The 13,538-nt window shown below is 41.4% G+C and overlaps 1 protein-coding gene across 1 annotated transcript in view; it reads left to right on the top strand.

The window, feature by feature from the left end:
• The window catches only part of LOC124160936 (protein Wnt-11b-2-like), a 95,935-nt gene that overhangs the window by 33,069 nt on the left and 49,328 nt on the right, over positions 1-13,538 (top strand). Inside the window, exon 3 of the mRNA XM_046537071.1 lies at positions 12,823-13,074. Coding sequence (XP_046393027.1) covers positions 12,823-13,074 — 252 coding nt within the window. The remainder of the gene's footprint in view (positions 1-12,822; positions 13,075-13,538) is intronic.

Here is a 13,538-nt window from a genome sequence, read left to right as displayed (position 1 = left end):
TTATCGTGAAGTAAACTTAAAGAGGTTGAGCAATTCAAGCAAGGGGAAGCAAATTACAGGAAGCGTTCGTGATCAGGAAGCAGTTTATGAGTGGATCGTTATGTAAGATTTTAAAGAAAAGGTTATTGAAGGGTAAGACCTGGAGTGTAGCGCCTTACTGTGCGGAAAAGTGGACACTTAAAAAGGAGGACGAGAGAAGACTGGAGGCGTCTGAGATGTGGGTGTGGAGAAGAATGGAGAAGGTGAAGTGGACGGAGAGGAGGAGAAACGAAATTGTAGGACATTATGGGCGAGGAGAGGCAGCTTCTAGATGAGATACGAAGGAGACAGAAGGTATGCATGGAGCGAGTACTTGGGATGGGATTTGAAAATAGTGATAGATGGTAGAATATAGCGCAAATGAGGGAGAGGGAGGAAGAGAATAGGATTATCAGATAAAATTAAAGGAAGTAGGCTTTATTGTGGATTGAAGAGGGAAGAACACGAAGGAAGGGGAGGTTACCAGAACGCTTCTTAAGTACTCCATGGAAATCTACCTTAGTCGGTTAAATACTTAAATGAATAAACCATTATATTGATGAAAGGAAAATAATTGTGTTCTTGGAGTATGTTTCTCTATGGAAGCGAGGCTTGGACGTTGACAGCAGTAGAGAATTCAAGAGTGGAAGCATTCGGAATGAGACGCTACCGAAGAATGATGAAGATAAAATAGATTGACCGTGTAAGTAACGAAGAAGTGCTAAGAAGAGTGGGAGAAAAGAGAATCCTCCTAAAAACCTTTAGCAGAAGACGGGACAATATAGTTGCCCACATAATGAGACATGATGGCCTGATGAAGACAATCGTTGAAGGACAGGTGGAAAGGAAGAAGACCAAGGGACGGCCCCGAATCAGTTACATAGGGCAGGTTATAAAGGATGTAAAAGAGGAGAAATACGTCGCTTTGAAAAGGTTAGCGGATAGGAGAGAGAAATGGAGAGCTGCGTCAAACCAATCTTAGGATTGTTGACTATTGATGATGACGATTTCGGGGGGGGGGGGGTCCGGACCCCCCTGGCTACACCACAGTTGAGAGGAATAAACATCTGTAATCAGAATTATTTTTCGGGATGAGCCAAGCGAATAGTGTTTTTGCTTACAAGAGCCATAATGCCTCACCTTCCTGGGAAAGTTGCCGGTGGAGTCGCAGAGACGGTAGGTTCGAAGAGCACAGGCGCTGACAAATCGCTCCCTCAGCGTTCGCTCTTGCCGTCTCGTCGTAGTTTGTAAGTAACCGCAGATATATATGTAGCACGGGGGCGTGGCGCTAAACGACCTTTATGCCCCCATCCCCCTGCCCCGTGTCGCTCCGGTTTTTTTTATTTTGCGCTGAGAGTGGTCGTAGCTTTCGGGAAGGCGATTTGTGACCGTCGCAACCATCAATAATGAACTTACCGTCTTCACAACGGGTGGACCTCGGTCGCCTTGGTGATGGCCCACAGGGAAAGCATCCGTAACGGAAAGATCTCTTATCTCCAATTGAAGAAATGTGCGGGTGATTCGCACCAGTCCTTGACGTAAGAATATCTAGCCTTACTTCGCATAGATTTTTAAAAAATTGCTGACTCAAGTAATGAGGGGGTGCTAAGAAAAGTGGGACAAAATAGAAGTCCTTAATGAGAAGACGGGAGAAATTAGTAGGTCACATTAAGAGGCAGAATGGCCTAATTAAGGCAATCATAGAAGGACAGGTGGAAGGGAAGAAGGGTAATGGACGGCCCCGAACGAGTTACATATGGCAGTTACAAAGGATATAAAAGAGAAGAAATACGTAGCAATGAAAAGGCTAGCGGATAGGAGAGCGGAATTGAGAGCTGCGCCACACCAATCTTAGGATTATTGACTTGATTATTGATGATGAATCTTGACATTGCGGGTAAGGAGATGAAACTTTTAGAAGAGATACAGAGGAAACAGAGGTTTACGATCGACCTAGTGTCAAGCGGGGAAGAAATGATGAAAACTGTTGTAGGAAAGAATATTTGGTAACAGGAGATGGGAGAGGATGGAAAAGGGATTAATTGATAGAATGAAAGAGAATATGTATTATTATCAATTGATAGGGAAGACCTGCTTTTGAGGGGTGCTGGCCTAGTGGTTCGCACGATGGTCCATGTAAACATGATTTTACCGATAGGTTAGTGAAACAACAATGCGCTTGCTACTTGGCCCAGTGGTCTACAGTCAAGAGCTATCTCGGAACTCGCTCCAATAGGCATGTGGCTGGATATTGCAAGTCTTCCTGTATTACTGCTCGAGACCTTTGGTGACAATCTGTATGCTTTCAATAAAAGGCGCAGTTAAAATAATTAAGTTAGGCTTGAGCATAGGGATCCAGAAAGTAGCCCTCCTTCAACCTGTCCGAGAATGCAAAAAGGTTTAGGTGAATTTGTGAGCATTTTGACTGCCAAAGCTCGGCCTGTCATTTATTTATTTGCCGTTTATTTTACCGGAGAAATTGACTCCCTATACCTACCGGTTAGTAAAATATCTCTTATTCATCGGTCCACTCAGACCTGGAAACGTAGTTCAGTGGTTGGCAAATTCGTTTGTCAGAAATGGCAAATATCAATAATAACCACAGCGATTTAACTGTCTTTAGATAGCCATTTTTTATCTCGGTCAAATACTAAAAATTTCTATTGTATGATCACTTATTCCTCCATAGAACTTCTTCAACTTATCAAATAGATTCGCCCTGTCAGGAAATTGACTTCCTGGAAGTGATCATGCCTGACTTTTGACCGAATTCCCGGCTCAACAAAATGTCCCAATTAGTCTCCTACCAAGTCATATAAATATGTTTAATTTAGAATATTTCTTGCAAAATTACCATTAATAATCCAAAATTCTCCCTTTGGAATATAAAGCGAGAGATATTTCCCCCTGCTCTGGTTATAATCTGTTCAAAGGAGAATGCTTTTATTTCTTACATCTGGGTGGTCCCTTCAGGTAATATACCTACCTTTCACTCGTTCTTTCTATAAGCATAACTCATGCTCGCTTAGGCTAAGCATTCATCATCTCGGTGACTGTGTTTTGTATTCATTGCGGGAATCAACTTCGATGTGCAGTCAAGGAGCTTGGGGCGTTTCCTTGTTCAACTGAGACTTCTCAATGCTAATGAGATGATTGCAATTTATCAAATGTTGAATGGTGAATGCGATAGTTTAATATCATTCTGTATTTAATCGATTCATCGCGAATACACTTGGTGTCACTAAATCGATGTCATATTTTTGTAATTGTCTCATGAATTTTCTTACGCTAGAATTACTCTTCAAGAAATCACCCTGTCGTCAATCGGAATAAAACAGACCACTGAGAGCATGCATGGGTAAGGGTGTAAATATTGGATCCCATTATTTTTTCCGGACATGCATGTTGAAGGCATAGAAAGTACTAGCAACTATTAAGCTTTATTTGCATCAAATGAAGTTCCTATCATCCACGAAGAAAGTGATGTTTTGAATAAACAGTTCAATTGTTAAGTAACACGAAAGAAGAATAACATAACTCCTCGATAACACTCAGCGTAAGAAAAAATCAATCGCTTTATTTCCTGAAACAACCCCTTACAAGATTAGGGATTAGGAGGCATCAAACTTGCTTTGTTAATCGTTTCATATTAATTTCGGTTTTTTAATCGTTGCTCGAGTCGTGCGTACCGGTACTTACATTATATTCACGCTTTTATGCCTCAGCAATTGCGGCATAAGTTTGAAAATAATTTAAAGTGTTATAAAATTACCTGCCTGACTTTTATTTTTATCTTGGTAAGTACTTATTGTGCTTTGCACCGTACACTTGAAAAGAGAATTGCAATAAAAGATTCTAGGAATGAAATTAGGTGTCTATTTTATGTGATTTTTAATAAATAGCGTTAAAATTTATTTGTACGATCGATTCACTTTTTATTTTAATGTATTAATGTCGGTTATTTTTTGCATTGGCGATCAGATAATTATCATTTATTTCGATTTTGCCACCTGGGAAATTTATAACTTAATAGTACAATATTACTGTGGTTAGCGTTTATAATTTTTTTCCAGAACGACACATATATTATTACCTATTATCTGTTCATACATAGGTTGCATATCTCACTGTATGGACTGCGTCTAGCTGGATTTTAGGACATATGCTTCATCTGCGTATTCCCTCTTCAGCGTATTGTGGGAAGATTTTTGGATGGACTGGTAAAAGATACTATTTCACACTCGTCCGGTTATACCTCCAATATGCTGGGATAATATTTGATCCGATGTGGAAAGACATAAGCCGCGAGATTAATAAAAGACAAAAGAAAGCCGCGTGATACGTCAAAAACTGCCACGGGCTTACAGAAATCGTCACACAGATGTTAAACGAATTACGCCGGAAGCCGCCAGGGACTCGGGGCTTATAGGCTAGGCTTAGATTGCTTGAGCAATTCAGAATAGATATCTTCACGAGCGATATTCCGTATCATCGTATTAGAATCCCACTATATTTCCGGGTCGGACGGAAACGATGTATTCAGAGAGATATTTTGCCGAAAGGATAGGTATGGGAATTTCTTTTTCCCCTAAAAAATAAAGAACTTTAAACAAGCAAGGTGGAATTTCGTTAGAGCGTTTCCTATTTATGCCGAAACGGTGTCCCGGCACACTACTTTGAGGCTGTTTGCGGGGTAGTATTCTGGTCTATAGTATTGCTGAGGGTGGAGCTCGAATCCAATTAAGCCACAGGCGTGTAATTCAACTCATTCGGGTTAGGGGTTAGTTCCTTACCAAAGGTCACCTCGCCTCTCAAGGATTTTTAATTTTCCTCACGCTTAGGATTGAAATATTCATTATAAAATGTCTTCGTAGGGAGTGAAATGCGATTTATTATGTTTAAATGTAATATTTTATATTTATTATTATCTTATTAATTAATTTTTCTTAAGTTTTGACTGAGGTATTTCACCAAAGTAATTCTTAACGGTGGTGTTGAGTTGAGAAATTTTCTCGTGATGCGGCAAGCTGATAGCATAATGGCCTTTTGCGTTTTGATGTACGTATTTGAATTAAAATAGGGTATTTTAAAACAATTTTGTATATTTTTTCGGATGATACCGGTAGCAGAGATGACAATAATAATACTATAATAATGAAAGATGCCTTTATTCGGGCCAGGTTGAGACTAACTAGTCTCCTCTACCATCTGACCCCTCGTTAGGGTCATTGCAAATTTTATTTATTGCATTTAAAACGGAAAATAAACAATAAGCGCTATGAAAACCTGTTCCATATTCATATTAATATATTAGTTTTACTATTATTAAATTCAATGTGCCTCGTTGATTTTTCGATGTGCCCTCTCAATGAATTTGGAGACGTTCCCGTTTAAGTGGTGGCTAAATTGGTGAGCAATATTGAAAACGCGAATAAAAAACAAAAAAAAAACGGCACTGACTGAGGCATTAAAGATTTTTACGCAACATTGTTGGGTGAACGATCCTTTGGACGTATTCATACGGATAATGACTCAGTTGGCACCCTAGCTCTTTTCCATGTCCTCATATTCCATCGCGCCCTTAAGGTTCCTTTCGGCCTCCCTATTAATCTGTTGAGGCACCCACTCAACCCGCGAGGTATTTTTTGCGCGGTGCTGATGGCTCCAATCCCACGTGTGACGAATAGGCCCGGAGAAAAAGAGGGGCCCTGACTAATAGGAGTTTTAAACCGTGAAAAAAGAGGCTTGACGCGTGGATGCTCGCTTCAAGGAGAGCTGATTTATATTTTCCCGGATCCGTGAGCGTGGAGATGGATTTATGGCGCGGAGCAATTGATTAAGGACAGTTTCTAGCAGGAACCCTTTTTTCGATTGCGCTCGGGGCGCCGAATCCGGTGGTGGACGGTAATGAGAGCGGGAATGCCTCCTTTCGACGCCGGCATTGATCCTCTGAAATGCGTGCATCCCGAACCCAATGATCCTACCCCAAGTGGGGAGCCCTTCTTCCCCATTACGAAATCACCTCATGTTGGGGCAGACTCTGTTCGCTGCTTCGGAAATATTCATCGCTATGTAGTGTTGACGGGTGTGAACTGGGGCACTTCACAAGATGGGGCCTCATCCCCTCTCTGTATAAGCTTGATTGAATCGTTTTGGTACTTCGGACGTATTTTAAGAGGCTTCCAAATATTTCCCGTGATCGAAGCCGGGGACCGATTTGTAAGGATGTCACAAATAGAATATAAAATCTTTCACTAACTCAGTGATGCAATCCTAAGATTGGTTTGGGCAAATGAGAACAGAGCTCACCCCGGACTAAGTCAAAGCCGTGTGGATTTCGCACTGTCAAAATAGAGAGGTCGATTCCTTTCTCTCTGCAACGTCAAATATTTAGCATCGAACTAAGCAATATTTTATTTTCGCAAGTACTTATATGTATTCTTTCATATCTCATATTAGATTAGGTTAGATATCACCACGGAATAAGCCCAAGGTGTGTTAATGACTAAGTTTCATTGTGGGGATGTTAGTGTCCTTCACTATGCCACCCCGTACCTCGACGATGTTTGTATAGGGTGTGCAAAGTCCTACCCGGGGAAATAAACTCGAAATCCTTCTATTACAATCCAAGCATTTCTCGCCCTACTAGACTACTTAGTACCCACAAAATTATTTTTAGAAATGAAATCAATAACAGGAATAAACGCTGAAGTCCGTCGCCTCTTTATACATCTCTTAAGTACATCACGTGAGCACGGGAGTGAACGATATATCAAGAATCAATTCTAAAGGGAAGTGAGTCAGGAAGTGGACCTTTGATAAATGATAAATAGCATGGTATTTGGAGGCGACCGACAGCTGAGGTAATGGCGCCATGACGAATGAAGTAGGTAAGGAATGGTGGAGAGAAATCCGGCATCAGCATTAGCCGACTCTCAACGAAAGGCGCCAAGGTGACCGCGGCTTAACGTCCCGTCCGACGGACGGAGTGTTGCGCTCGAAATGTCCACCATACATTCAGGGAGCGCGCAATCTCTGAAACCTCTCTGAAACGGCCGGGATTTGAACCCGGGCCCATGGGGTGAGAAGCCAACACTCTAGCCACCACACCAACGTGATCCGCGATAAAAAGCATCTTGGGATACTTCGAAATAATCAGACGATCAGTATCTTCAATCCCTAATAGATGTAGGAGCGCTGTATGCGCTGTAGATAGTCGCGGATTTCTTCGCATCTTGAATGTTCTTCCTTTTTTGTCACTCTAGTAATCTCTCGCCTCAATCGCTTTGCGTACTCAGTTGTTTTTTGTGGTATCAAAAGATATCACACTAGTAGACGTAATCTCTTTTTCCCTCTTTCCACTACCACGTCTCTGCCCTGTGAGTGTTTGATTAGTGGGCGTGGCTCAATCTGGGACAAGATTTCCTCCCCGTGGACTCCCGTCGTTAAGTTTTCTTTCGCCTTCGTTTAATAAACGCGCTTTCCCATCTCAGAAGGGTCCTCTCCTGTTCACAACCACTCATTCTGCAGATTCAAGTCCTCGGATCCGAAAAACAACCCGCCTGACAACTGGTTTCAACATCTTCTGTGGAGAACCACCGTCAAATTCCCTCTATCATTTACAAGAAAGAGGGTACATAATTACTCGTATAAATATTTTTTGCTCTATGAGCCGATGTTACCAATCGCTGTTTTGCTTTAACTTTTGTTACATTGATTTAGAAAATTTAGAAAAAAACTTCCTCAAAACCATAGCGTATAAAACTCATAAATTCCTAAAAAAAAAACGAAAATTTAAATTAACAAAAGATGCAGAATGTTACTGCTGATGAATACAACTAATAAAAAGTGGCCCTTGATCGATAAGTAGGTCAAAAATAATATTCATACACCATGTCATCTTCTGCTTAAATATATTCTCGTTGATGACTAGACCGCAACCTGAAAAAAATCATTTGCGTAACCCATTGAAGACTTCTATCCTAAAAAGTTTATTCGGTGTGTAATTGAGTACTTAAGTTCCACTTTCGATCACGATGTATCGTTAAATATTATTCCTAAATACATTGCATTTGACCTCAAATTTTTCAGACTAATTTTTTCGGAAGTAGCCAAATCACCGAACTTGTTGCCTAAGTCGTAAAACCATAGTTCCAAATTCTACATGATTGAGCTCTGGCAGTTTCATCACTCCTAACTATAGCTCAGGCGACCACCCTGACTAAAATGAGATTGCTTTTATGAAAGTGTTTAAATGTATGTACATCATCGCCTGTCGGAAGAAAATGAGACAATTTACTTCTTAATATTAAGTCTCGGCACCTCCGAAGAAATGAGTGACAGCTCAGATTCCGCCTCGGTATTGGTGTCAGCGAAAAAGACGAAGCAGATTCGAAAAAAATAATGAAACGAAAGGAGTTTTTGCACCCGATGCTTAATGGCTTACTAAACGAAAAAGCGAGTGAGTCATTTGTTGGCAACGGTGGGTCATGTGTTATTTTTCTTCCTGGCCGCCAATGCCGTCAAAGGAGAAATTAATGAGATACTATCGAGTGTAATGATCGTTTACCATTTTTATAGGCGACTAAGATTGGGCCCGAAAGAGATTCGTTTATATCCGTTTTTCCATCCTTCGCATACATCTCGAGCTGTTTTCGGCAAAAAAAATCGACGGCTGTCAATCTTTCGACGACGAGCTGATGACATCACGAACTCCTGTTGTGCTGGTCGCCGCTTCAAAGCTAGTCTTCTTCTTCTTTCTTCAGCATTGTGTAGTTCATTGTATTTTTAGTGTATTAAGATGTTAAAAACATGCATTGATGAGTGTCTTGGAATGTAGGACTTGAAGAAATTAAGTGCAAATTTTTGGAAACGTTTCGGTAAATTTGTATACCTTCTCTGGAGATTTTTGCTATGAATGGGATTTGTTTATTCTTTATTTTTGTTTTTTAAAATTCTTCAATGCCGAGAATACAATTCGAAGACACTAATCAACGTTAAACATAAACGTCAAGAGAAAGAAGAAACTCGATTAAAAATATGTTCATTCTATTGGGAGGTCTTCGCGTAACCCAATGCCGTGCCCGCAACCTTCGTGCCCCCAACCGCAGAACGTTGATGGCGACAGGATTGTCCTAACGAGTCTCTCGGTCTATTATCAATTCATATCACACACAATATACTTATCACTGTCGATGCAGCGTCCTATCAACTGAGGTATATCAAAATGCCTGCTGTTTCTATTCTCCAAGTGCTTTTTATGGATATTTTTCCAATAATCCGGTCTTAGAGCTTATAGACTAGACGCAAGGTGGTCCGGATCGCGAGAAAGTGAGACAAAAATCAGATTTTTGTCGAATTACTTTGAAAATTGCAGCCGACATGTTTTTTATAGTGCTATTTTCATTTCTCTTTTTAGTTTCACGGAATAACTATTGCTTTACAAGATATTGTGGTACCGTAAGTAATTTATTGGCTAATTATAACGCTGACTGCAAAGACAAACGTTCGTTATGAATTATTATAAAAATAAATAGGAATTCTCTACATATTATGAGTTAATGATCTTTAAAATTATTGAATAACCAAAACAAGATTAAAAATAAGGTTGCCGGGCACACTGCCTTACGTTAAAAATGAAATCCTCAGGGTTCTGTAGATATTGATTATTGGATGAAAGCGTAACACAGTCAAACTTGGTTATTACGTCCTCAACCGTATCGTCAACATGGATATAACGTCATTCGTTCCTAAGTCTCGCCAAACTTAATACGCAAGCATTGATAAAATCTCGGATTTATCGATAGATTCCAAAAGCTCGTATATAACGTCAACAAAATCCGGCTTCAAGCAACAAAGTAACCTTCGTAAAAATGGCTAAAATTTGCAGCAGCGACGTATTCATCAGTCTCACACATATCTATTTCTGGATACGGCTTTTCAGTGTATTTTTCATGTCGGTGGCGGCGGGGTAACGTTCTCGCCTGCCAAACAAGAGGTCGCGGGTTCGAGTCCCGCCTGGGTAGGTTTCCCCGGTCCAGGGCATGGTCGTTTGTGTACTTTTACTTGTTACATTTGTTGAACACCCCGGTGTAAAATGGCCAATAAGAGCTGTATCCGGTGGTTTGAGAATAAAAAATAAAATTTTTATTAGCATACTGCATTGTACCTTTACTTAAACATTATTATGTATTCATGGCAGAAAACACTTCATTTTTATTAATTTTTTTTTGCATAAAATTTAAATTTGCACTTCACTATTACTCATGAATTTAGTTGTATTTACCTACTATAATAATCTCATTGAAGCATGTATTTCACGAAAAAGTGTTCCTTTTTATTTCTCCTGTGTTATTTATTAATTAGTTAAATAAACCTTTTATTGTGTCACTCTGACGTAGCGTCAATAATTGTGTGTTCCCTTCAATGACGTTATAACCAAGTTCTCCTGTAATTAAATAAGTATAAAAATAGTTTTTGCGTGAAATTTAGCTCCTATATTTTCGCGACGTTGCGCTGGTGAGCGTGAGCGCAAGGGAGGAATAGGGGATGGAGATTACAGGGTGGGAGATGAGAAAATTGCGACCACACACGAACAAAGTCCCTGAGGCAATATCTTTCTCTTAAAAAAAAAAAACAAGGTCGAGGTGTTTGGGCGAAAGACGTGCGGCCTCTTCTTTGAGCGTCTGGATCGCCAGCACGCGACAGGTCTTCCTTCGGCATCGCCCGAACTGCAGGTGATGAGAATCCACGCATCTGAAAGATTGCTGTTTATCCCGTTTCTAAATTTCATTTCCACAACAATCAGCTCTAAAGAAGAGTGATACAGCGGTGGATCCAGGATAGGGATAAGGGGGGGGGGGGGTGTGGCCGGTTTAAGCGGTAAGCCAAGTACACGGTCGCACTGGGCGCCAAGTAAAAGGGGGCACGCCAGATTCCTAAATTTAGAAAATCGTCAAAATTATTTCCTTTCCCTCCACAGCTGGGGATTCGTAGTATACGCATACTGATGTCGCAGTCCAATCCCTCCGTTCGTTCTTTTTTCGCGATGCGAAATTCCGTCGTCCCAGGTCCGACTCCGGACTTGGAAAATTTTTCGGCACTTGGAAAAATTTCGAAAATCGTCAAAATTATTTCCTTTTCCTCGGGGGTTCGTACGTCTATTCCCTAGTATGCGCATACTGGTGCCGCAGTCCGATCCCTCGTCACGTTCGTCTTTTTTCGCGATCCGAAATTCCGTCGTCAAGTGTCCGACTCTGGACAGGCGCTCGGGCGCCTAAGCGCTTAGTCCAATGTTCAGTACTAGCCAAACAAGGGGACTTAAGGTTGAGGGTTGATTTACTCCACAGAAGTATTGTAGGAGTAAGGGTATATTTTTATATGTTCACGCTTATATAACAGCCTCGACACTTATTCCTAAAGTATTTATATTTACTTTAAAATGTATCCAGAATCCCTACTACCCATCAGGTTATTTTTGAGGGGGTTGGGGGGAATATTGTTCGATTACACTGGAAAAATGTCTAGAACCGGCCCTGGTTAGGTGGAAAGCCTCCCAGTAGTAGTGAGGTTCCGAACAAAATTACCATTTTATCAAGTGTTAATTGGATACCACAGGAGCGGTATCCAATTGACACTAGATAAAATGAATAAAATAAAATCCCCCCCACAGTCCCTCTCTAAATCCGCCACGAGAGGAAATTGTCGGTATTTTAATGAAATTTTGTTTTTTATTGTTTCATTTGCTCAGTTTCTCTATTTCCCATTGTAATACTGAAGTCTGGGTTACAATTTTTGCCTCAGATTTTGGCTACTACGTAGCCACCGTGTACAGCCTCCTACCCCTCCATATCTCCTCTTATGTTAGAAGTTTTCTCCTCTCGCACACTATATCTTGAGCACTTCGTCATTCCTCTGCCTCTCTGTTCTCCTCAATCCACCCATTATCCTTCATTCCCTCACCCTAAGCGGCTCCACTCTTTTTCTCACCCTATTTCCTCAGTGTCCCCAGAAAGATCAGTTACGACGGAAAAAATTTCCCCACTCAGCCACTCTCGTAACTTTAAAAGAAGAAAACGCGAAATTTGCCGCCCATTTTAACGGGTTGGTGGCGTCATTAGGGTTTGAATCGTTTGAATCATTCACTCGTCCAGGAAGAGCCGTCAAATGAGGGGAAAAAATCTCTTACGAGAGTCCAACCAACGAGGAAGTACGCGAGGCTCACGCACATCGCCGAGGAGTAGCTGAGAAGCGGCTTCGCGCTTTCCATGAGTTCGTTACGTCATCGACTTATCGTCTTAATATGTAAGGCCGTCGATTTTTCTCCGCGAATAGCTCGGGAAGAGGTGACATATCGAAAAATAACGGGTCATTATATTGCTCCAACTCTGTCACAATCAGGCACTTTGCCAGAAATATGCTTTGAGAGGATATGCTTGGCTGGTATGAGGGCTGCCCGTGCTGATATTTTTCATACCAATTACCACGCATCGGAAAACAATACATTTTATAAATCAACTATATATTTCGTTTGCATATTGCGGACATTGTCATGAGATAGGTACTACTGGGCTGATGATCTCCTCAGTATACATATTGCAGGTTGTTACCACGAGGAAAACATTTGGGGGGTGCTTGAGGCCCCCTAAAGCCCCCTACTACGTGCCAGATCTAATTTGAACATGAAAAAATTGGTGGACGAGCCCGTTCTCTTCCTGCTTTTCTTCTTGTTGCGTCCATCTTCCCTCTGTGCATATTCTGCCGTAATTGAACGTGTGTTCCTTTATTTTTTACCTTGTTTTGTAGGCACAAGGGAGCAGGCGTTCGTGTACGCCCTATCGTCCGCCTCCGTGGCCTTCTCGGTGTCTCGAGCATGTGCCTCGGGGGCCCTGTTCGCCTGTTCGTGCGGCCCCACGCCCCGAGAGCCCCCCGACGGCAACTTCAAGTGGGGCGGGTGCGGAGACAACCTCAAGTACGGACTCCAGTTCGGCAAGGCGTGGGCGGACGCCGCGGCCGTCGCAGCCGCCACACCGCACGCTGACGAAGCCAAACGACCCGGTGAGTTAAGCGTAAAGAAATAACCTCAAGCCCGTATGACACTTCCCAATCCATTGGATATTGGTTTGTGGTCCAACTGACACACACCAATTTCCAGTCCAATGTACGTTTCACAATAATGGACACAATTTCATGCCCAATTTGGAATTTATGACAGGTTCTATTTTCTTGCGGCCAATCTCCAATCATAAGTCAGTTATGTTGACTCGAAGTGGTCAGAACAAGAAGCTCTTCGCAAAACATGCGGTTTGGCTGTAAAACATTGGTTTTTCAAATCAACACGTTGTTGGTTTTACCGCGAGGCCAAAGCCTTTTGGTCTGAAAAAAACAACTTCTCTGCTTTCGAAATGAAAATGAGTTGAATGTATGTACTTGAAGCTTTTGATACTATTCTATTCTAAAGCAATTGATGAAATAATTTTTTTCGTTGGTACCTTATTAAAATGCATACTTCATGTTGGTCC

Source organism: Ischnura elegans, chromosome 6 (genome assembly GCF_921293095.1).
Source record: "Ischnura elegans chromosome 6, ioIscEleg1.1, whole genome shotgun sequence".
In the NCBI taxonomy this organism is placed as follows: domain Eukaryota; kingdom Metazoa; phylum Arthropoda; class Insecta; order Odonata; family Coenagrionidae; genus Ischnura; species Ischnura elegans.
This window is presented reverse-complemented; position numbering and strand designations above follow the sequence as displayed.